The sequence below is a fragment of the Micropterus salmoides genome, unplaced genomic scaffold (assembly GCF_014851395.1).
Source record: "Micropterus salmoides isolate LMB-PRFRI ecotype aquatic unplaced genomic scaffold, ASM1485139v1 Ms_hic_scaffold_9, whole genome shotgun sequence".
Taxonomy (NCBI): Eukaryota; Metazoa; Chordata; class Actinopteri; order Centrarchiformes; family Centrarchidae; genus Micropterus; species Micropterus salmoides.
The window spans coordinates 13,591,213-13,615,617 of NW_024044681.1; the positions used below are offsets into that span (position 1 = coordinate 13,591,213).

Below are 24,405 nucleotides of genomic sequence, written 5' to 3' on the forward strand. Positions count from 1 at the left end.
TCAGTGTGTTTATTAGTAGTTAGTAGTGCATGAGTATGCTTTAAGACACTATTTTAATAATTTAATATTTTTTCTCTTAATATCTTTATCTTGCATTGAAGTATGCGGTATTGCAACGTATAATTTCGCAGAGGTCTGCACAGACCTATTCATCACCTCTTTTGACGCATGTTCCATCTGCATGTTCATTGACCATACCTTTATTTTGAAGGGTGCAGCCGGACATCCTTGTTTACTCTAGCTGCTGTCTTGTCGTTGGCTGGAGCTGCTGCACAACCTGCTTGTTGATCGCTCCGTGTGGTTTATTAACACCCAGAGTTTATTATAAGCCGGGTTGATTTCTCAGGGGGCTTTAACTTGCCGTCGCCAAGAGGAGATAGCTGTGTGTCAGACAGCAGACACAGCAACACAACGAGTATGTGTTATGGTTGTACTTGGCGACGGAATTAAACAGAGAGGCTTTTCAAATGTAGCTTGTTAGCTAGCTCCGTCGCGTACAGTGTGCACAGCTTTTTTTGTCCTGCTCTTAAACAGCAACTGCATGACAAATTAGTAGAAGTGTTAAGTACAGATAGGGCGAGCAAAACAACGGGTGTTGTGTTGAAAATCGTGTGAAGAATAATCCCTGGTTGTCAACCTCAGCCCCGGGGCTAACCCCCGGTCGCCGACCGAATAAATGGCCGGAAATCCGAGGAGGGGCGCCGGTCTCATCGGCTTGATGAAGGACGCCTTTCAGCCCAGCCAGCAGCCTCCCCAGCCTCACCAACCTGCAGTGGTCGATAAGAAAATGGTGGAAAAATGTTGGAAACTCATGGACAAGGTATTGCCAGTGTTTTTAGGGTCAAAAAATCGTTAACACGGAACTGAAAATTTGTCACTTTAGTTCTGTCAGATATCCGTAGTTTGCATAAAAAATATTTACTGCCACTTCCCTTTTTATTCATTATGACTATGAGCATAACATTGTTTTGTCTTTTTGTATTTTTATATATATATATATATCACACATTTGCCATAGTCTATTGTGAAACTACCTTTCTTATAATGAACAAATGTAAGGCCCACTAAACCCCATAGCATTAGATCACAGAGATCTATATAGAAAGGTATTTTTCATTGAGTTAAAGCGCTCTTTAGGCTGTCTCTATGAGGAAACTGTAAGAATGTAAGCCGTGAAATTGGAGTACAATAGTGTCTTTGATGCATTATCTAATTGGGATCATTTATAGAGAATTAGGTCACAGTGATTGTAATCTGGTGATGATTTTGCAATGGACTTTTAGGAAACAACTCATGAATGTCACTGGGAGGTCACCTTCTATTTGGTATTTAGATTTGGTGTAAGAAAATATACTCTTTGTGTGCCTTCTATATGCGTTGCTTACTGTCCCTGTAGTTCTTAACTGAGCTAGGTGAGGAGACAAGAGTTTATATGAGATTAATTCACATAGGCTGGGGTTAAGAAGAGAGTACAATATACCATTACATTCCTGTGCCTTGTACTGTGCAGTGTACTGTGCATAGAGGCAGCTGTGCTGCCTCATTTGCACCTACAGTATGATGTGTCGGCATGTCACATGGTACAGACTGATCCGTTTTACTGTTGGAGGTTTTAAAACTTTTTGTAAGTGGTTCACATGCTTCCTCTTAGGACTGGATGATAATACAGTATTAGTGATTATTGCCTTGCAGTGGAATTGCATCGTGATAATATATTGTAATAAGAACGGAAAATTAGTCCTTATGAGGAGTTTTGTCTGATGTAACGTGTACAAGTGCAACAGTTTGTTGTTTTGTACATCAGTTTATGTGACTTTTCCAAACTTTAGCATATGGCAGTCAGAAATATTCTTATCATCGTTTTGCTATTTCAACCAAATCTCCCAATGCTGTTCCCTCAGTCCCTGAAGTATACACTACATTTGTTATACAGTTTCAAAGAAAAGCAAACATTAACGCACACAGTTGCTTTCACAGTTTATTAATTAACACCTACTGTAAAAATACCCACTCACCCTCATCCTTCCTGTTTTTACTGCAAAAGCAAAAAGTAAAATGCACCTAACAATGTTTTTTAAAGAAACCGCCAAAGTGAGCGTCAAGTCAGTATTTATACTCTAAATTCAACTGAAGTAAAAATGTTAAGTTTGAAACCTCCTTAACCTCCTGATGTGTGTTTGCAGAATGGGACTTATCAAACTCAGGCTGCTAAAGCCTCATTAACTTAAGATAAACGTTGGGAAAAAAATTTTGCACAGAAACAGCACTGTGGATTTTGTCCCCCATCACGTACACTGGAAGATCATAGGAAGGAATTTCATAATAGCCGGTCTGGACAGCAGGAATTATTCCAGCAATAGTTCAAAAACTGGGGGGTGAAGAGCCACTGCAGGGGGGAGGGGGGGCGTGAATGACCAGGGGGAAAATATGGAGTGGAACTAAGTTGAATGAACATGATTTATGTAGGGAAAAAAAAGAGTTTGCAGATGACCTGAATCATTTATTTAATTTCAATTGAATTCAACTGGGCTCCTTTTTTATGTGTTGCTCCCCCAATCCAATCTGTTTACTTTTTTGGCTTCTGAAGTGAGGCATGATAGAAATAGTCTGAGAACCACTGAATTACGGGAAGCAAAAACATTTTTTTATTAACTGAAAAATTATTAACCTATCCTTTAACACCATCTTTGGGCGCTTGTGTTTCCTATTCAGGTGGTACGTTTGTGCCAGAACCCTAAGGTGGCACTGAAAAACAGCCCGCCCTACATCCTGGACCTGCTGCCGGATACCTACCAGCACCTCCGCACCATTCTGTCCCGATATGAGGGCAAAATAGAGATCCTTGGCGAGAATGAGTATTTTCGCGTGGTCATGGAGAACTTGACCAACAAGACTAAGCAGACCATGAGCCTTTTTAAGGAGGCCAAAGAGCGGATGTATGAGGAGAACTCCCAGCCCAGGTAGACTAATATCCTGATGAAATGTCATTATTTTGGGGAGGCATCAGGATGCAGCATAAGGGTATAAGAGATGTGAAGCAGGGAAAGTGTTTGGGTAACAGACAGATGGTACAAAAATCTGGTTTATCATTGTTTAAGTTTGAGTTGCCTCCATGTCTATGACATAAGCCCTGAAGATAGTCTCAAAGTTAATTCACTACAGATTGCATGGCTTTACAGTACAGAATTGGGCTTAGCATTGGTTGATTTAGAATAGGTGGTCTCATCTAAATGCTAAGTGAAAACCTTTGTACCTATCCAGTTTGTTGTATTTTCAAGGAAGAAGCAAATCTTTTCCAAGCTAAACACTAAATTGTAAGTTAAGCAATTCAAAGGGAGTCCTCTGTCATTTCTGGCCTGTGTTACTGTTTTATTTAAAAAAACATAATTTAGAAACATAGCAAGTACCTAATTTACACTGCAGGTCAATATTAAGTGGGCAGTGACGTATTGACATAATTATAGTGCATGTATGGGCTTTAAGTAGTCCAGGTAACCACTAGATCTTAAAAAAAAAAACCATACAGCTCTGTCTGTTCTTTTGTTGATACCTTTTAAAAAACACTACATGTCCATAAGCGATTGCTAAGAAGTTTCTCCACACTCGATTTTTACAGGTATCGTCTCTGTGATGAAATACAACCTATGATATTTGGCAAAAGTAGACTAGCCAAGTGAACTGAAGTACAATCACTCAAATGTATAAAAAGGGCATGATTAAACTGTCGCAATCACGGCCACTTCCTCTGTTTCTCAGAAAGACCTTACTAAGCGAAAGTTCCTTCCTCTGACGAACTCAGATATTTATCAAACATTTCCTGATAGATGCACTGCATGAACAACTATTGTGCAATCAGCAAATGTATCAGTCACCAGGTCTTTCAATAGAAAAACAAACTGAAATCTTTGAGGGGGAAAAATGAAAAATAAAAACCTTACAATTACCTGGTTGCATAAGTGTGCACACCCTCTTATGACTGGGGATGTGGCTGTGTTCAGAATTAACCAATCACATTCAAACTCGTTAACTAGAAGTCATTACACACCTGCCATCATTTAAAGTGACTCTGATTAATCACAAATAAAGTTCAGCTGTTCTAGTAGGATTTTCCTGATATTTTCTTAGTTGCATCTTCAAACAAAAGCCATGGTCTGCAGAGAGCTTTCAAAGAATCAGAGAGCTCTCATTGTTGAAAGACATGAGTCAGGAGACGGGTACAAAAGAATTTCCAAAGCATTAGCTATACAATGGAACACAGTGAAGACAGTTGTCATCAAGTGGAGAAAATATGGCACAACTGTGACTTTACCAAGAACTGGACCTCCCTCCCTCCCTAATTGATGAAAAGACGAAAAGAAAACTGGTCAGGGAGGCTTCCAAGAGGCCTACAGCCACATTAAAGGAACTGCAGGAATTTCTGGCAAGTACTGGCTGTGTGGTACATGTGACAACTATCTCCCGTATTCTTCATATGAATGGGCTATGGGGTAGGGTGGCAAGACAGAAGCCTTTTCTTACAAAGAAAAACATCCAAGCACGGCTGAAGTTTGCAAAAACAAACATCAAGTCCCCCAAAAGCAAGTGGGAAAATGTGTCATGGTCTGATGAAACCAAGGTAGAACTTTTTGGCCGTAATTCCAAAAGGTATGTTTGGCGCAAAAACAACACTGCACATCACCCAAGGAACAGCATGCCTGGGTCAGGGTGGAGGGAATTATGAACAGTTCCAAATACCAGGCAATTTTGGCACAAAACCTTCAGGCATCGTTTAGAAGGATGAAGAGGAAGTTCACCTTTCAGCACGACAACGACCCAAAGCACACATCCAAATCCACAAAAGCATGGCTTCACCAGAAGAAGATTAATATTTTGGAATGGCCCAGCCAGAGCCCAGACCTGAATCCAATTGAACATCTGTGGGGTGATCTGAAGAGGGCTGTGCAAAGGCGATGTCCTCGCAATCTGACAGATTTGAAGCGCTTTTGCAAAGAAGACTGGGCAAATATTGCCACGTCAAGATGTGCCAAGCTAATAGACTCCTACCCAAAAAGACTGACTGCTGTAATGAAATCAAAAGGTGCTTCAAAAAAGTATTAGTCTAAGGGTGTGCACACTTATGCAACCAGGTTATTTTGAGGGGTTTTATTTTTCATTTTTCCCCCTCAAAGATTTCAATTTGTTTTTCAATTGAATTGTTCACATTATAGGTCACATTAAAGGTGGAAGAAGTTCTGACATGATTTATCTTTGTCTCGTTATTTTATATCATAAGAACCTGGCATTTTAACAGGGGTGTGTAGACCTTTTCTATCCACTGTAAGTCGCATTCATAGTCGGACCTCAGAGTTGCAGCTGTCAAGATGTTTTTGTAATGCTTATTGTGCATGTTTGTTATTCTGATGAGTTTTGTTATATATCCAGTTTAAAAGATTATGACATTTAAGGAGGTGGTCAACAAGGTAAACAAGCAAAGGTGTTTACCTTTGCTTGAAAAGTAACTAAAATGATTATCACAGTAGCTATCTTCTGTTAATCCATTTATCATTTCAGCTTTCATAAAAAACATAAGAGATTAAAAAACTAGACAGAAGTATGAATTTTGATTTAAGATTTTAGAAACTGGCTGGGTTTGAACATTACACCTGTTTGCTCCCTTGCTAAAATTAGTAGAAAAAAGTGGAATCTTTTAAAGCATATGAGTGTACTTTGCCTTGTGTAGTAGTGGATAAGCACACACATACGTGTTTGTTAGATGCCTGTTACTTTTATGAATAGTGATATGAATTTGGACAAATATTAGAACTTAGTCTGATAATGTCCCTTACTAACTTATATTTGTTTCTTTCGTTCTCTCTCTCTTCCTCTTCTCTCACTCAGGCGAAACCTTACCAAACTGTCTCTGATCTTCAGTCACATGCTAGCAGAGCTAAAGGCCATCTTCCCCAATGGCTTATTTCAGGGCGACAACTTCAGGATCACCAAAGCCGATGCTGCCGAATTTTGGAGAAGGTCATTTGGGGACAAGTGAGTTTTTATTTAATCAAATATTAAACACACCAAAAGAGGAAACTATGTAAATTCAGGTGTTTTGCATGCTCACTGAACTTGCAAATTTGGCTGTAGTTTTGTGCTAAGAGCTTGTTTTGCAAGTTTTAAATTGGATTCAATGTTGAGTTAAAGGGACCGGATGTATTTTCTTTTTTTTCTTTTTTTTTTTTAATGAAATCACTTTTTTACTGCTTTTATGGCCTCGCTGAATCAACCAAACTGCCACAACATGAAAGAACGCCAGGGGACAGAAGAGAGTGCAACTGTAGATTTAATACAAAATAAAGATAACCATAATCACTTTAAACTGAAAACAAAAGGGGTTGGAAATCATAGTAAACAGAAAGGGAAGCCGCCAAGCCAGCCTCGCAATGCGCCATTGCCTTGGAAGTTTTCCCCTAAACTAAGAAAACATCAAAACCTAACTAAAATTAAAGGAACGATAAATCTACATCGCCATGAATAAGATGATGAACTAAGGTAATAAAGAGAACCTCTCCCACGGCATAGCTTATGTTGGAAAAGGGAAAAAGCAAAGATGTCTATGACCTGAGACCGTTTTGTTAATCCACAAGAGTCCTCTCTGCATCGCTCTGACGTCCCCCTGTCTGCAAGAAGTCCATGCCCTTAGCTCCCCTCCCCTCGATCATCTAACCACAGGTGCACCACTTTGCATGGACAAGGAAAAAGAGGACAGAGGGGTAAACACAGGCACAAAAGATGAACACATGCAGGGGGAAACCCCATGTAACAGTATTTGTGAACGGGTTGTATCCGCCTGCTTTTTTGGTCTCCTGGAACAAACAACCCCTATTCTGCATTACATGCAAAGAAATTAGGTTGAATTTCCTGCATGCGCGCGCTCCTGAGCCTCTTTGCTACTGATTCTGAACTGTACACACAGCAAAACACACCGCAGCTAACTAAATGGAGTCAACATCAAAAAAAGACCAGCTCCCTGGTCAACACAGACTCCAACACAAACTGCTAACACAATCCGTATTACTATCCTGTGTACCCCTGGTGTTATGTCAAAGTACTGATTTTAGCCTGCAAGAACAATTTAATACTAGCCTATAGTGGTGCAAGGCAGGGGCAGCCAGCTACATTAGCACAGATCTGCCGCTGTTTGCTTTGTAACATTCAATTTAGATTTATTGTTGTTATACCGGTACTCAGGTACACAGCTTTATTGCCCATCAGTCGCTGTAACTTATGTGACCCTACATAATATACAATAATGCAACATAACGGTGCAGGACAACAACACACAGTGGAAGATTCATCCCGTCTTGGGTCTTCTAAACCTCTCCCATAAAAGATACACAAATAGTTTTTGGCAGGCAGACCTCATGCTAGAGGCCACTGAAAACTACTTTATAGCCCCTTTTAAATTTGACTCTCTTTCTCTCTGTTTTAGCTTTCCATTCACACTGATTCTGTTTGGTAGTTGCTGTCTGAGTTTTAGGTTTTGAGATTGTGAACACAGTGTATGGCATTTAAACCATAATGAATGGTTATTTTCCTACAACACCTGTAATTTCGGACTCCGTCCCTCCCATGTACTGTAGGACCATAGTGCCATGGAGGACATTTCGTCAGGCTCTCCACGAGTTTCACCCTATCAGCTCGGGCTTGGAGGCCATGGCTCTCAAGTCCACCATCGACCTTACCTGCAACGACTACATCTCTGTCTTTGAGTTTGACATCTTCACCAGGCTTTTCCAGGTAAGGCTGATAATTAGAGAGCTTAATGGAGATGTCATGGTGTCCACAGATAATAGTAATCCAAAGAAGCATTCAAAAGAACTCACATTTTAGGCAATACAATTTAGAGGCTTTTAGTCATTAATCAGTTCAGAGCGGCTTTAAATCATTATTTGATCATTGATGTTAGAAATTAGAACTTAATTAAAGGTACCCTGTGGAATCTTCTGGTAAACAGACAAAAGTTAGGTTTACATTGTGTTATTTACCAAAAGTAACAACATTTATTTTTTAGGTCTAATGAACCTGTTGAATCCAATCATAGAACCTATATAAAGCTTTTTTATTTAACTTTTGTTTTTATGTTGTCTTCTATTGGTCCAGTGCCTGCCTTAAACGATATTTTAATTAGGGCTGCAGCTAACGATGATTTTAGTACTTGAACTTTTGTAGCCAGTACTTTTATAGATTATTTCATCGATGTGTCGTTTAAGAAGTACTTTTGCTTGCTGGCAACGCCCCCCACCCCGCTAACGGGATCAGCTGACGGGATCAGTACGTTGATAGATGATATTTATTTGTCCTTTCGGAAATTCATAGTGTCATACAGCAAACATCAGATGAACAACATCAACAGACCAACAACCAGACAACTGTTTTACCAACACAAACATCACCCGAGTGCTGTACAAGTTATACTGAGGTGCAGCTCACCGACACAGTTAACTCATGAGTGTGACGTTATAACCCAAACTCACAGCCGAACCAGGAGAACAACAAATGCACGTGTGTGCATTTACAGCTGAGGATAGCGGCTTACTTTGGCTAGCCTCCAACTCAACAATCAATCATGATTTCAGTGAAATGCTAAAGTTTCTGTTACCTTGTCTGTGGTCCGCTTGTGTGCTTTCTGATCAGTTGCCGTTGTGCTGTTGGTAGGCGCGACACAAGTTTCCTTTTACGGTGGATGGACTGACAACAGAGTTGTTTTCTTTTAGCTTGAATTAATCCCATACTTTGGACACTTTCTTCTTCGTCCCACACTGTCTCTTCCTCCACTTTGCAAACAGCACCATCAGTCACGCTGCATCCACACAGCATAAGGGCGATGTGTGACAGTAATAAATGTCTGTGCGAAACAGTGCGCTTTATAATTATATAGATTAAACAAATTTTAGTAATCGATGAATTTTTTCAGCCCTAATTTTAATGTGCATGACTACTATGCATAAAACTTGTTTTGTTTACATCAGTAGCGTTCTTGCTAGTAATCTTCGTCCGTGCCTTTGCCGGCACATTGTTGTATAAGGCTTAAATCCTGTTAGATAAACACTTTTGATATTCTCAACAAAAAACGTCATGTGTTTCTTCAGATTGGTTGTTACTGCAGTCTTTCAGAATCAGATTCCTGCCTAGATATCCTAAAATCAGATTTGAGCAGTAAAGCTGAACAAAGCCTAAAATAGCTGTTATCATGAACACTATTTTCGTGTGTGTGTCTGTCTGTGTGTGTAGCCATGGTCGTCTCTTTTAAGGAACTGGAACAGTCTGGCAGTCACGCACCCTGGTTACATGGCCTTCTTAACCTATGATGAGGTCAAGGCTCGACTGCACAGGTTCATCCACAAACCTGGCAGGTGAGACACAGACGAACCCTTAAAATGACACATTCAAAATACATTTCCGCGTCATCAGCCCGTGTGGACTACAAATACATGGAATTATGGACACTGAAATGCTGCTTCCTCATGATTTTAAAGTTTTGGATAATTCTAAGAGTGATAGGTCGAGTCAAATTCCCAACTGCAGTAAACACTGCCAGTACGTACTGTTGGTTGAGATTGTTTTCTTCCTTCCAGCTACATCTTCAGGCTGAGCTGCACTCGGCTGGGCCAGTGGGCAATTGGCTACGTGACAGCTGATGGAAACATCCTGCAGACCATCCCCCATAACAAACCACTCTTCCAAGCCCTCATTGATGGATACAGAGAGGGATTGTGAGTCCCACTACAACACAATATTAATGCACCAATTTATACATTTTAGGGTATTTGATACGTACATACATACATACATACATTCCTCTAGGGATGGGTAAAAAAAGATTAGAAATCGCAGTTATGACTCCAGAATACCTATTGTTAGTCAGCATGTTGAAGGCATGTTATTGTCTTTTACTGTGTTAATAACAGCTTTCAAATCTTAACAGTAAAATGTATGTGGAAAGCGTACATTAATATGATTTATGTTTATTACTAACAGAAAACATGATACTACCTGTGCAGTGCTACAGTTTCACCTGAGTTTACCTTAAGACCCTTCGGAATCTATTGTTCTGATTGGTATGGTGGATTGTAAAGGCTTATAATAATAATCCTTTTTTAATAAAAATGTCAGCAATTAACAATGTAAAATAACTTATTGTAGCCATGTATTACAGCATGCATCTTGTTGCAGCATGGAAGGAATGCTCCTCTGAAAACACATCTTTAAAGTATCAAACATTCCTTCAATGTGGCCCTGAAAGGCAGCTGTAACAAAAAAAACATGACATAAAATTAAAGGTACGTGAGCAGAACTCCAGTTTAAATACGCTTCACCAATCAGCTGAGGCAGGGATTCTTGATCCTAAAGCTGCTCTAAGCATTTTTTATTTTTTTTTAATGAACAAATGAATGTGCAACGTGAAAGGAATCCCTTGAAGTGACGAGAAAATTATTACGAACTCTGTAGTCTCCCTCCCTTTTTTTTATTTTTTTTTTTATTTTTTTATGGTTGAGTTAAGGAATACTATTTAATACCGACCATTGTGTGTTTACTGTGGTTTTCTAGCTATCTGTTCCCAGATGGTCGTGCACAGAACCCAGATCTAACAGGGCTGTGTGAACCTTCTCCACAGGACCACATCAAAGTTACTCAGGTTTGGTCTTGTTTGTGTCTCAGTTGCAAACCAGTCAACCCTGTCACAGGAAAGATGTTTTTAGTATGAAGCTGCATAAGGCAAATTTTGTTAACCATGTTATGCTAAAATATTTTTCTGCTTGATAGAAGAAGACATGGACACATCTTTAACAAAACCTTAAAGAATAAACAATCTTAATGATGATAACGAATGGCCTTCATTATAAGCAACCCATGTCGCCTCTTCATCCCTGCAGGAGCAGTATGAGCTGTACTGTGAGATGGGCTCCACTTTCCAGCTCTGTAAGATCTGTGCAGAGAACGACAAGGATGTAAAGATCGAGCCCTGCAGACACCTGATGTGCACCTCCTGTCTGACTGCCTGGCAGGTGAGGCCACCACCACATTGTAAAGTTTTATTACATAGAGGCTCTGTAAATCCTGGCTATCCAAAAGGGGGAAAGGGGAAAAGGGAAGTCCATTCCTTTGATGTTAAGGCTTCCTCCCATGAGTTAAACATTATTTCCAGTTTCTTCTTTGTTGACATTGACACTGTAAAGATGCTGCTGTCAGTGAAACGCAACACTTCCTGCTTATGTTTCACAATAAAAGCCTTTCAACCCCTCAAAGGGCATACTCCCACCCTATCCTTTTGGGGTTTTCATTTAAAAAGTGTTGAGTTTCAATGACAATCACTTGACACTGACATCAAAATAAAGGAAATGATTGGTGCATCAGTGTGACATTGCTGTTGCTGGACCAATGGAATTTGTGCGGTGGGAATGTATATTATGCTGAATTTCCCCACAGCATTATGTCCATAAGAGCAACATCATAATGTTAAACTCACCACTCTGTTGCTCTGAGTTTCAGAACAGAAATAGTCTCCTCACTTAGCGATTCATTAATTCAGTGCAGTTTTGCTTCCCCATTCTTAAGCTCAACATTCTTCAAAGTTAAGCTGCTGTTAAAGAAATGTTGCTCTTCCTGCAGATGTTGTCAATACTTACTTCCCTTCTTCACTTCTTTAACATTTTTTAGACTTTGGGATCATGGATTTTGCTTTTAAACAATGTCAATTGAAGTATAACATGAAACATGTGGAAGAACTAAAGGGATTAAAATACTGTACCCTGCTGTTTTCATCATCACTTTTATTGCTTCACCCTTAAGCTGATGCTCATTGGTAGTTTGCGTTGGAGACATTTCAGCTGTAATTTGTGGTTGAGCAAAAGTTAATGTCTCATCATATCTGACAAAGACCTTAACTCTGCTCTCAAACTTGAAACTTTGCTTGCTGTGTGTATTTTTCAGGAGTCAGAGGGTCAAGGCTGCCCGTTTTGCCGCTGTGAGATTAAAGGCACAGAGCCCATTGTAGTGGACCCCTTTCACCCGAAGGCCAGTGGGGCTTCCTTTGCTGGTTTCCAGGGGTCCAGCAGAGCAGAAGCTGCCTGCAATGACGAGGAAGATGATGATCGCCTCGAGGACCAGCACCTTGTCATGAGCAGACTGGCCTGCACCAAGGTAAGGGTAAGAGGAACACATACATGAACCGTCAAATACACAAACACGGGGCTAGGTATCGTTCAAAAATGTTCAATACTGATACCTTGAATTAAATATCCGTTCCTGATGGCAGAAACAGATCCTTTACAGATCCTGATTCTACAATGGCATCAATATGCCTTTGTAGATGTAGAAGAAGGGAATGTGGTACTGGGAAATAGCAGAGTGAGACCTCTTTCTTTCTAAAGAGCAGCTACCCTGGTCTGACAACTATCCACCATCAACTTCAGGACTATTTCTCTCTGTTCACCTGGTGAACACACTCTGTCTCTGCTCCATTTTATCCATCCCTCAGTGGCAAGAAAAGGATGTGTGGTGAACGGGCTCACTGTGGAGCAGATACAGGTTAGCTGGAATGGCTAGCTAACAAGCAACGCAAAGTTCACTTATCTGTGCAGATAACTAGCTGGCAGTGAGCCCTGTCTCTGGTCGTAATGTTCTGTTTTTCCGCTTGCCTCTACGACATGTAACGTTAGACAGCCAATCACCAGCGTTTTTGGATCATGTTTTGGAAGCATGTTGGGTGCTTATTGGCTCAGTGACGCGGATGAGATTTACTCCTTGGGTATCAAAATTACTCGGTAGTATACACTCGGTAGTAGTAGACACTCACCTGATAAGATTTAGTATCAGGAATCTGTGGGATCATTTTAGTCACTGCTCACTAAGTTGACTTTTGTAAAACGGTCTTCATTGTATTAGTTTGGATTATAGTGATGTCATATAAATCTCATTGCTCTGTGCCATGCATGCAACATCTCTAATGAATGTGTGCAGGTAGAGCGCCCACCGTCTCCAGTGTCTCAGCTGCCACCGGTGCCCCCCAGACTTGACCTCCTGCAGCAGCGACCCTCCAGTGTCCACAGTGCACAGAGTCAGGGGGCCACAGCTAAGGTAAGTGTGTGTGTGCACTTAAGTGGAATAGAGGTCCATCAGGACTTGAGGTTAGAATTATGGAAAAGGGCCACATTTTTTCAAGTCTTTTGTAAAACAATACTCGTTTCCTATAGGTACATTGGTTTTTGTAATTGTTCTCCGTATACACACTGGCTACAAAATCTACAGTCTTCTTTCTATGCAAAAATACATTTCAAAGTTCAAATGAAGCTAATATGAGGCTTCAGCTGTCTGAGTTAAACAAGTTAGTCTGTATCTTCTAAAGATATAAAATGACCTCTTTGTGTTATGCTTTGCTTCTGCCGCAGCTCACGAAGGAAACACTGTCAGGGGAAACCAAAGGAGGGATTTTTGTTGTAAAGAATAACTTTGGAAAACAGCCACTTGATTTAAGTGAGACTGCTGAAGCCTTATATAAGCTTCAGCTGAACCTATAATAAAATGTGCACGGAAACAGGACTGTGGATTTTTCATTGAAGACACATTAGGGATCTCCTCATGGCCAGCACGAAGAGGAGGAATGATAACAGCAATAATAACTCTTTCAGTCTGTACGTGTATATGAGCATGTGAGGAAAAAATAAAAAGACAAAATGTGAATTAGAAGTAAGTTTTAAAAAATCTTTTATTTATCAGGAGCAGATTGGCAGACACAAACAAATGATTTGCGTTCTACCACCAGCCAGTACAGAAGGTCAAGGGTGGGTGGGTGTGTGTGTGTGTATTCACATCTCTGCTGGCTAACACCACCATCCACTCCTACCTCCACCCCAGATACCAGCCACTCACAGAGACAAGCCTCTACCTCTGCCTCCAGCCCTGAGAGAGCTGCCCCCTCCTCCCCCTCCAGAGCGCCCCTCCCTTGTTGTCCAGGACTCCAGACTCCAGAGGAGACCCCTGCCCTCCACCCCAGACCAGTCTGCCTGGGCTTCCAACTACATGGTCCCACGTCCGGTAACCAAGGCCCTGTCAGGCCTGTCCCCCACACCTCAGGGCAACGGAACCAGTGGAGAGGGAAGCAAACCCCAGGCAGCTACTAACGCCATCTACTGCCTGGCTGCAAGGTACAGAGCTCTGCTTTTTGAAAGGCAGTGTATAGGTAGTAACATGCTGGGACAGAATTTAGACTTTGACACAATCACAATACAAAGAGTTAATATGTAAAATGGCTTTTGTCCGGTTGAATATAACTGCTAAACCAGCATACAGTAGCTCTTACACCAGTGAGTCAGTAAAATTATTTTAACCATGTAGGATAAAAATAAATTAATGATTTTCCATGCTTTTCATACTTATTCATTGTGTGACCACATTGTCCTTGGCAGACTTATATCAGCTTCTAAATATGATGGTTGCTATTTTGAGGCATATTATAAGCAAAATTACCCCGTTTTGATTTTATGTACCTTTACACGATGCTAGAAAACAGTAGACATTAACAATGATATGAACCAAATTATACACACGAAAGGCACATGTTTCTTTTCCATCTAAACATACATGAATAGATACTGTATTGTAAATATTATCTGCCCAGTAGGGCTGGGCGGTAAATCTGTATATGAGGTGTACTGATATAATTTCAAAAGATATGAGATTAGACAATACCATTTATACCAATATAGTTTGATGTTGAGTTAATTAATGTTTCCGTAAAGTCCTGCCAGTGTTTGCTCCCCTCTCTCGCTCACCACGCAGACCCGCCCCTCCCTCTGCATCTGCACGCAGCCGTCTACTTACAAAGTCTCTAACAAGACGGAGGGAGATGTTGGTCGACACTGTGAAAGACCTGGCTTGTAAAAAGAAAAACACGGTTCATTCAGTGTTTCCCACACAAACACTTTACTTTGGCGGGCCGCCCAGGTTAGGCGACACATTGTAGCATTTATCAGAGAAACACGGTGATTACGTTAAAAGTCGCGACACTGTGGATATTTTACAAGAGCGGACCAGGTAAAGTGACAGTGAACACACCAGTCAGATGTTAGATTACATGTTGCCGTCTAACTGAATTGTGGGTTTTCAAATTCAAGCATTTACTGTGATTAAAAAAAACACAAAAACCCCTCTAAATTCAAGGTTCACTTATTTAGCCATTACCAAATAGTTTCCGGCTGTAGAAGGCTGGGCAATACAGTTGACAGCTTTGGGAAAAGCAAAGTGAGACCTCTCAGTGAAAAGTGAACAGTGAGTTTATAATTTTTATCACCGTCTGTATTCCAGATGTCAAGAATAAACCAGCTTTCATGCAAGTTTTTGTAACCTCAGATCTCTCAAATGAGAACCTAATGGAAAAAGTTGAGACATTCCCATCATGCTTTGTGTTGTCTGTGGTCAGATCTCTGCCAGGGTCCGTGGCGTCGGCTGGGGAGATGCCATCGTCTGACGGTGAGGAGAATGAGTACATGAGTCCCACCTCTCTTCCAGCCCCTGGGGCCTCCTGGATCATAACAGGCTCCTTGGTGCCCCCACCGCCGGCCCAGGCAAATCACAACAATGACATCAGGTAAACAGGAGAACCAGCGGTGGTGCAAGGGCTCCACAGGGCCATTCATTGCCCTGAAGTGATAAGTGTTTATCAAGTGTCTCAGTGTGGAAATTGGTCCTTGGACAAAATTTTTTAGAATGGGCTTAGGACTAAGTGATTTATCCATTGCATGAACATAACATAATATGTAGCCATTTTGTTTCCACTTTTCCCATTTGGGAGAACTATAAATTTCAGTATCGGCATCTAGAATAAATTAGGATTCTACACAACAATGCAGGGAAATAATTAAAAAGATGAAACAAGATTTTAGAAAAGTAAAGGATCACAGTGTGTGCAGTGGAGCAAACCGACAAACTGTCATATTAGAACCACGTCTTCCACGGTCTGTTTCTTAACTGCTTACTTTAAAGACTTATCCACAGATTTACAATTCAATTCATATAAGATTGTTGTGCTCACAAAAATTGATGCAGCAGAACCAGAAATGGTGTCTTTTTTTTACTTCATGCATTATTCTTCCTTGTCAAAACCTCGGCTTACATTACCCACAATGCAACCTACAGTTCAGTTGGCGATTCAGGTGTGATGCTGGTTTTCAGCCATAGACTGTATATAAGAAGTTTGCAGCTAATGATAACAGCAATGATAACTGGATAGGGTTGCACATACTACAATAGTACTGGACTAAATACTACATCTGGAGCAGTTATTTATTAATCCACCAGGGGGCTCTGGAGCCTCAGTGGTAGTGGTGCATAAACCCACAACTCCCTTTCACTTATTTGCTGATTTTCATTTGCCTTAATAAATAATTTTTAGGCGGTGATGCTGCAGTGTGTGACACAAAGGCAGCAAAGTTACTCATCTTTTTATGTTTGAAATAGAAAAAACACATCAGAAATCCAGAGAATTATTTTCAGTTTTTGAAGAGCGGACAAAAATGCCAAATATAATCTTGCTCTCACTCCTCCCCCCCCCCCCCCCCTCAGCACTGAGGTGGTTGACAGTGACTTTGAGGACCCCCAAGTCTACGAATCTATGTGTGACATCCAGGCCCAGGCTGGTTCCTCTGAGACAACACAGACCTCTGACCTGGGTAACATTCACACCTAATCATCACTGTAATATTTTGCTGTTTCACTTCAAGTCTTTTTATCCATGTTTTTGGGCCAGCATTACCCTGGCGCTGAGCCCCTAATACAGGCGTGGAATGCATTAATACACTATTGTGTGTGTGTTACAGCTAGCATTCATTGCGTAAGTTTCTTGAAAAAGCACTCTAAAAATTAGGGGAAATTTTTATTCACTGCTGTTGTACCCCAGTCAGCCAGAAGAGAGAGTACTTTCAACAACTCCAAAGCTGTCTTTGTTACCTGTTGTGTTTTCTTAGCAAGCCAGTCACCAATCAATACCAGTTTTATTACTGGTATCACTGATCACTTATTGTAATCACATTAGTTTTTCCAGTAGTGTGGTACTACGTGCTTTGCTAAGGGGAGAAGTTATCAGTGTAAAATGTAAGCTGTGTACTGGTGCTTAATTCACAGCTGTTATATTGCATTGCAGGTACATACATGAATTGTATACTGACTACAGGTAGTAACCACTGTGATGCTTGTTTTTCAGACCTCCCTCAACATTCAGTTGCGGTTCCCCAGGACAAGATGGAAGAAACCAGTGTGGAGGATGTTTACATATACGACTGTCCCAGACCGGTCGTCCCTCTCGCCCCCACCAGGAGAGCCCAGTCAGATATCAGCGGCCCCTCAGCTGCCTTCAGCGCACTCAGCATGGATGGTGCAGTAGAAGCCAGTATGTATTTCTGTAAATTGTTCTGTGTTTTTCTAGAACATCTGCTGTCCTTAGGCAAAATACCAGATTTAAAGATTATCTCTTTGGTGATGAGGACACAGTTTACCTACTAGTTCTCAGACAGATAGTAAACAGGCATAACACGTCAATGCCCACAGCGTGTGTGTGTGTGTGTGTGAAGGCTTTGAAGGGCTTTTCTTTAAGAACAGCTATTTAGATTCACCAATCTTTGTACTTATTAGTTTAAATCTAGAGACATTTATGAAAAATTCTTTCAACCAGCATTATAAAGCATTTTAATAATTTAAGCTTAACAGTTCACGCCTGACCTTGGAAACAGCAGATGACAAAACAGTCTCAACTCAAGGTTCACTTACTTATTTGTTTCTCGAGCTTTCATCCAGTCACACAGTCGGAGCTCCTCTGGATGAGAAATCGTCATATCATATTGCCTTTAAGCTTGGTAGCGGCCCGTCTGCTCCCATCAACCCTTCCTATCCATTATGCCTTTAACCACTGAACATGGACAACAATATTTTTGCAAATTTCCCACAACACTTACCTACAAGAAGACAAAAGGAAACGCACACATACACTCTTCAACTGGGTCACTGAACATTTAGACCTCCTAAATCTACAAAATAAAAGATTTTAAACAAAAAGCAATAGTTGCAAAATCTCCACTGAGCTACGTGAATACTGTCTGTATTCTTGGAATGTTTTTAGTGATTGACCAAAACATGTTTCATGGGTCATTCAAGTATCCGTCTGCAGAGGCAAAAAGAGCCAACATGTCACTCATCATAGTCTGCTGCATGCTTAAGTGTTACCATAAATCTTAAATATCTACTAGGGATCATTAACTATCTTTGTTCACTAACAACAATCTAAAACCTCTGTTTTCCTTCAGGTACCCAACACAGTTTTCCACTTTCACCGACTATTGTCTACTTACCTGTGTGTTTCCAGGTGTGTTTCCAGGTATGTTTGCAGCAGCTGTCGAACCTGAACGTCCCCCGAAACCTCTCCCACGGCGAGCCAACTCAGACCAGCGGCCTCGCCCTGCAAACCGTGAATTTTCTGCTCCATTGCCAGACCTCCCTGGTCCCTCCTCCTCCCCTGCCCCCACCCCTCCTCCTTCTGCTCCTCCTCCCGCAGGACCTGGGAGTCTGGCCCTAAACGGGGAGATCGAATGCCTGGTGTCCCAAGGCTACTCTATCCAGGACATCCAGAAAGCCCTGATGATCGCCCAGAACAACCTGGAGACTGCCAAGAACATCCTACGCGAGTTTGTCTCTATCCCCTCCACGGCACATATCGCCACATAGTCGCTCCAGAAACGCCCATCCTCTCTGTCTTGTCTCCGTCTCCACTCTGTGCCATTACCATGGATAGCATTTACCAAGCACTTTCCTGCAGGGCCACAAGTACTTGCCAAAAGGCTTTACTCTGAGGAGTAATGTTGCGTTCACGTCATATCAGAAGATGCAGACTAACAGGAAGTACTTGTCATTGAAATACTCTCATCCTTGCTTTTCTAAATGGAGTTTTAGTGTGAAAATATATTATTTTGAAAATCTTGGATCTACTGTTATTCCAGTGCCAAGTGGTTGACATTAAAGCCTCAATCTCTTGTTTACTCGTAATTGCCGCTTGAAGATTGAGGTGTTCGGCCTAGAAAGAGCACGAGGCTCCCTAGACTGTAAGCATCCATTGGTTGGTCAGTTCAAACTTTTGTCCGTGTTTGGTTTTAAGGAGCAGCTCAGCAGAGGCAGGCAAGTCCGATATGACCTGAACGCAGCATACATGGAAAGTTTGAAGCCTTTTAATGTAAGCTCTCTGTAGCCAAGCTTGTACCCTGTTGTACTCTGCTGAGGTCCACTCGTGCTGTGGCAGTGTTTCCCTTCAGAGTACGTTCCCTCATTAAGCTAAGTGTTGAAGCTACAGTGACTTTGATCAGTAGAGGGAGCCTGCGGATCGTTGTTCCTGACTCTGTGTCCCACTGCTGGCAGCCATTCACTCTGGTGCTTTACGGGCTTCTTGGCAAATCGTGGCGTACGAATAGGTAGCAACGCGAGTTTGGTCGGAAAATTTGCGATTAACTTTGTGGTGTGTATGTGTGTGCGCTCTCTTGCAGATGAATGTGAATGTTCAGTCGCAGTGCAGTATTGCAGGGCTTCGTGTTGTACTGTGGCTCACTCTGTTTCGATGGTATTTGACAAGTCGAGCGTGACTCCATACTTCCCCTCAGCTCCCAGTTCAGTGATGGTTTTATTATGAAATGACAGGTTTAATGTTTCAGTACTCTCATAAGGTGTTGTGCTGTGTATAGTACTAACAATGACTGAATTTTCAGATGTTTATTTTGTCATTTAATTCCGTGATTGCCTGCCACCAGTCCAGGTGGTCTGACACTGAAGGCTGGTGTATTTACTCAAAAGCTTCAGTATACTCTTGTAGTTTCTTACTAAAGTGCGAAAGGATTTCTTAACTCAACATTACATTTCTACCCACAACAGCTTCAGTGGGTTTGCTAAGAAATCAGATTGAAGAGATTTACATTGAGCTCTAAAGCATGGAAAACCTGAAATTTGTCATGTGGACTCAGGTACTCAGTAATAAGCCAGGGTTGAATGTAATGAATGAACAGATAAAGGACACGTAGGACACGTAGGGATGACGATGTAATGTTGGCAGTGTTGTGGACGAACACTAACGACACATTCCAAGGATTGGATTTTCTCTTCTTACCTTACCCACATCAGCTTTACATACAATCACTAGATATATATTTTAAAATTAGTTTTGCTTCCGCGGGTTCATTTACGTCCTCTAGTTTAAAACTCTTAAGATGTCTGATTTAGTTATAGTTGTCAACCCATCATAGTACATATCAGTCCTGGATCCAAAGCTACGCGGACATTTCTGTCACTCAGCAGTTATAGCATTTGTTGCAGGATGAATCTTGAAAACACCAAGTCACTGGCTGGTACACAACCTTCTAAGCAGCTTATATTAAAGCTTAAGTGACTAATCAATACACAGAAAATGGATCTGCAAGTGAAACAGAGTAAACTAAATAGTCATCAATACTTGTGGGTTTCACTCAGGTTTTTAGATTTCTTCCAAGTGGATCAGTAATGTGCAGCTGTCCTTCCCAGTCACCTTATCCTTACTTTTATGATGCATCATATTAACCCAACCACAGGATCATGGGCACATTTAGAGCAAAGATGAAAAAGATGTCTTGAGTCATTAAAGCAGGGAGTCTGATCGGAGTCCAGGACTACATCAGTGCAGAATACAAATCCATTGTGAGAGAAGCGCCATCCACTGTAAGATGGCTCTTCCTTATTAATGCGCACATAACACTGCCAGGAACAAGACAGGACTGAGTATCTCATTTGCATTTTCACATTTAACCGGAAAAGGTGTCCGTAAGTGTCCCCTTTTAACTATGAGTGCAATTTCTTTTTTTTCACTTCCCAAAATGATCTTCAATGGTCACTTTTCAGCTGTAATATGTTGATGTGCCTTCTGTCCATCGCAGCCCGCACATGCCAGCAGACGATACCAAAACAGATCCTCGACGTTTAATGCTTGAGTGAAATGGAAATCTAAACAGTTTTCGATTGGACGATGTTCTAAGATATCCACTTACTGTCACTAACAATATATCAAGAGTTTGGAGTTGGCCCTCCACATGGGGTCGTTTGATATGCAGACAGCGTCACAAGAGATTTAAAGCCCAATCAATACTTTTTTTTTTTAGGCCTGAATTAAAAGTTGAATTAAGTTGAGTCTTCTGTCCCTTCTGACAGGGAGAGTATTTGCACAACTTTGTGGACACGTGCTTATGACGTACAGGCTCTGCCATACTGAGTTGCTGCTGTCGTTACAGGAAAAAACAAAACTGGTATACTGTGAATACAGAGAGATTTACCTGGCGATGACAGGCTTAATCAGCATTTATGTGAACTCGGTTGGTAAGGCCTTGGCTGTGAGGTGTTCATTCATATGTAAAAGTACCGCACTCTAGCGTTAAATACAACAGTTAGGGAGATATTTCTCCCTGGTGGACAAACTATGTAATGACAACATAGTTTCTAAATATAGAAACAGGTCATTGTCACGGTTACACACTGCATTCACTAAAGGAGAGAAAAATGCTTTTTTTGGCCAAGTATTTAGTTTTGTTGCAATTATGAGGTACTTTTTACTAATTCTAATATAAACAATTTCATAATAATAAACAGTCTCCAACTTTTGAATGTAATATGCAACCCGTACTGACTTGTACATTGACACGAGGGGTGGGCAGATTGATCCCCTAGGCATTGAAATTGCCAATACAAAGTCTTGTTTTGAAAGTCAATACTAGCATCAGTAAAATGAATGGATCCATGACATGTTTTGCCACATCCTGGTCACACAGTGCTGCAATATTTTTCATCTCTGCTGCTGTTGGTGTGCAGTCACCTCTTTAGTTCAGAGAACACACATAATAATGAACATGTTACAATATTATTTGCCATTAAAAACGGCCTGTGTTTAAACATTGATATTAAGTCATTAAGTCACAAAGAATAATAAAAATAAATGCTGCATGTTTGACAAATGATAACACTGATTAGTTGTCAGTAATGACAATAAAATGTTTTCTGTATTGATGTCTGTGATCCTGGCCATGTTGATAATGATTATGATAAGTATCTGATTGAAACCAAATTTTGTGGCATCACCCACCCCTAGTTGATGCTGGCATTTGTCATTATGCATATTTTTTATTTGATTTATTTTGAAACATGTCTATACATGTCTGTCTCTTGAAAACAACAGAAGTATTCCCTAATGTGATTAAAGTAGTCAGGAAACATACGTGTACAATAATGTAAAACCATAGGGAAAATCAGTAAAATGAGCAAAACTCTGATCATGCTGGAATTTTAGTGTACATTGATCATGTCCCTGCTTAAATCTTGCACCTTTAATTGCCCCAAACCAAAAGCAGCATGTTGGCCTCAGCTCGTGTTGATTTACAGAGAATGTGTCTTCAGTCCCTTGGCTTTGTGTTCACTCGATCTCAGTGTTTGAACAGCTCTAACAGGGACTAACTCTTGACCATGGAAGTGCCGCTGTGTGAGGATACACTTGAGGCACGCCAGAGGCCCCACTGTCTCTCTGGCGTGTGCGCACGAGCCCGCCCACACACACTCACTCTCTCTCTTTCCCTCAGAGTCGCTGTTAAACTGGTGTTTGTTCGGATCCACTGGTTAATGATAATGTGTGGCATAATCATGGTATAACTAGCCTTTTCAACAGAAACTTGCCTACTAAAAAGTTGTCTCTATTGCTTCTTGTTGTTGCTTGTGTAAATATGATTTTATTTATTGTCTTTTTAATATCCTCAGCATTCGTTGTTGCCATGTTTCCATGCCTAAGCCATTAAGATTTTTAATTAAACAGTATTTTCTTTAACATTTGATCTGTCATTTCTCCGTAATGACCAAGGACTGTTCGCTGTTTACATTTACTCATTTGGCAGACTCTTATCAAGTGACTTGCATTTGAGGAACAACATACAATCATTAACAGAGCATAAAATACAGCACAAGATCTACAACTGACAATACATATTAATAAAAGCAGCAATAAATGCTAGTAAGCGCTTATGGCACATATCTCATCAATGGCATAAATACCTAGGGAAAGAAGTTAGCAAAGAGTTAACAAAGTGCAATCAATACAAGGTAATTGTAGGGCATAGAAGAAGAGCACAGGAAGTGCATGTTAGGAGTTAGTGTTATAAGAGGAAGCGTTCTCGGAAGAGATGAGTTTTCAAGAGCTTCTTGAAGTTGGAGAGGGACGCCCCTGCTCTGATGGCATGTGGTATCTCGTTCCACCACCGTGGTGTCACGGATGCGAACAGCCAGGACTGGGATTGCTTTGTGTAAAGGGATGCCAGAGCCAGGCGGTGTTCGTTGGAGGACTGCAGTGGCCGAGAAGAAACATAAACTTGTATTATGGAGTTTAGGTAGATGGGTGCAGTCCCAGTAGTCACTCTGTATGCAAGCATTAGTGACTTGAATCGCATTCTGGAGGCCACGCGTAGCCAGTGGAGGTCACACAGCAATGGAGTGACATGCGTCCTTTTGGGCTGATCAAAAACCGGACGCGCTGCTGCGTTCTGAATCATTTCTAGGTGTTTCACCACACAAGCTGGAAGACCCGCTAGGAGGGCATTGCAGTAGTCGAGGCGAGAGGTAACTATGGCCTGTACCAGAAGCTGGATGGCATAGTGAGTGAGGTAGGGCCAGATTTTTCTGATGATGTATAGAGCAAAGCGGCGTGACCGAGAGACAGCAGCAACATGGTCTGAAAAGGACAGCTGGTCACCAATCATGATACCTAAGTTTCTCAACACCTTGGTTGTTGTGATGGTTGAGGAGTCAGTTTGTAGTTTGATAGATTGAACACCAAGAGTTCAGTCTTAGAGAGATTTAATTGAAGGTGGCAAGCCTTCATCCATGCAGATATGTCCGAGACAGTCTGTGATCCGCGCCGAGACGGTGGGGTCGTCTGGCGGGAAGGATAGGTAGAGATGCATATCGTCTGCGTAGCAGTGGTAAGAAAAGCTGTGCGAGCCAATGATCGGCCCCAGTGAGGTGGTGTAAATTGAGAAGAGAAGGGGCCCTAGCACTGAGCCTTGGGGTACCCCTGTGGAGAGGCAGTGGGAGGAGGAGAACTGCCTTTGCCACAAAACATTGAGAGATAGGATTCGAACCACAGGAGTGCTTTACTTGAGATGCCCATTGCTGAGTGTGGATAGGAGGATCGTGTGATTGACTATGTCAAAGGCAGCTGATAGGTCAAGCAGGATAAGAACGAGGATTGTTCTGTAGCTTTAGCTGACCTTAGGGCTTCTGTTACAGACAGAATAGCTGTTTCAGTAGAGTGGGCACTCTTAAGACCAGATTGACATG

General features: G+C 41.3%; 1 protein-coding gene across 2 annotated transcripts; it reads left to right on the top strand.

Moving 5' to 3' along the window:
- The first annotated feature begins 233 nt into the window (after positions 1-233).
- On the top strand, positions 234-22,900 carry LOC119894978 (E3 ubiquitin-protein ligase CBL-like). 2 transcript variants are annotated; one of them, XM_038707712.1, is made up of 15 exons: positions 234-820; positions 2,713-2,960; positions 5,878-6,024; positions 7,620-7,776; positions 9,271-9,392; positions 9,615-9,752; positions 10,588-10,675; positions 10,914-11,045; positions 11,971-12,186; positions 13,000-13,116; positions 13,894-14,183; positions 15,458-15,625; positions 16,600-16,706; positions 17,237-17,422; positions 18,392-22,900. In XM_038707712.1, the coding sequence occupies exons 1-15, from the start codon at positions 677-679 to the stop codon at positions 18,748-18,750; spliced, it is 2,619 nt and encodes an 872-aa protein (XP_038563640.1). In that variant the 5' UTR covers positions 234-676; the 3' UTR covers positions 18,751-22,900. The 2 variants fall into 2 exon arrangements, with proteins under 2 accessions (XP_038563640.1, XP_038563641.1); XM_038707713.1 differs by having other exon boundaries at positions 11,971-12,180.
- The last annotated feature ends 1,505 nt before the right edge of the window (positions 22,901-24,405 follow it).

Coding starts and splice junctions, on each gene's coding strand:
- LOC119894978 (XM_038707712.1), top strand. CDS start 677: ATGGCCGGAAATCCGAGGAGGGGCGCCGGTCTCATCGGCTTGATGAAG. Junction 821..2,712: donor GTTGGAAACTCATGGACAAG/GTATTGCCAGTG, acceptor TTTCCTATTCAG/GTGGTACGTTTGTGCCAGAA. Junction 17,423..18,391: donor GGATGGTGCAGTAGAAGCCA/GTATGTATTTCT, acceptor GTGTGTTTCCAG/GTGTGTTTCCAGGTATGTTT.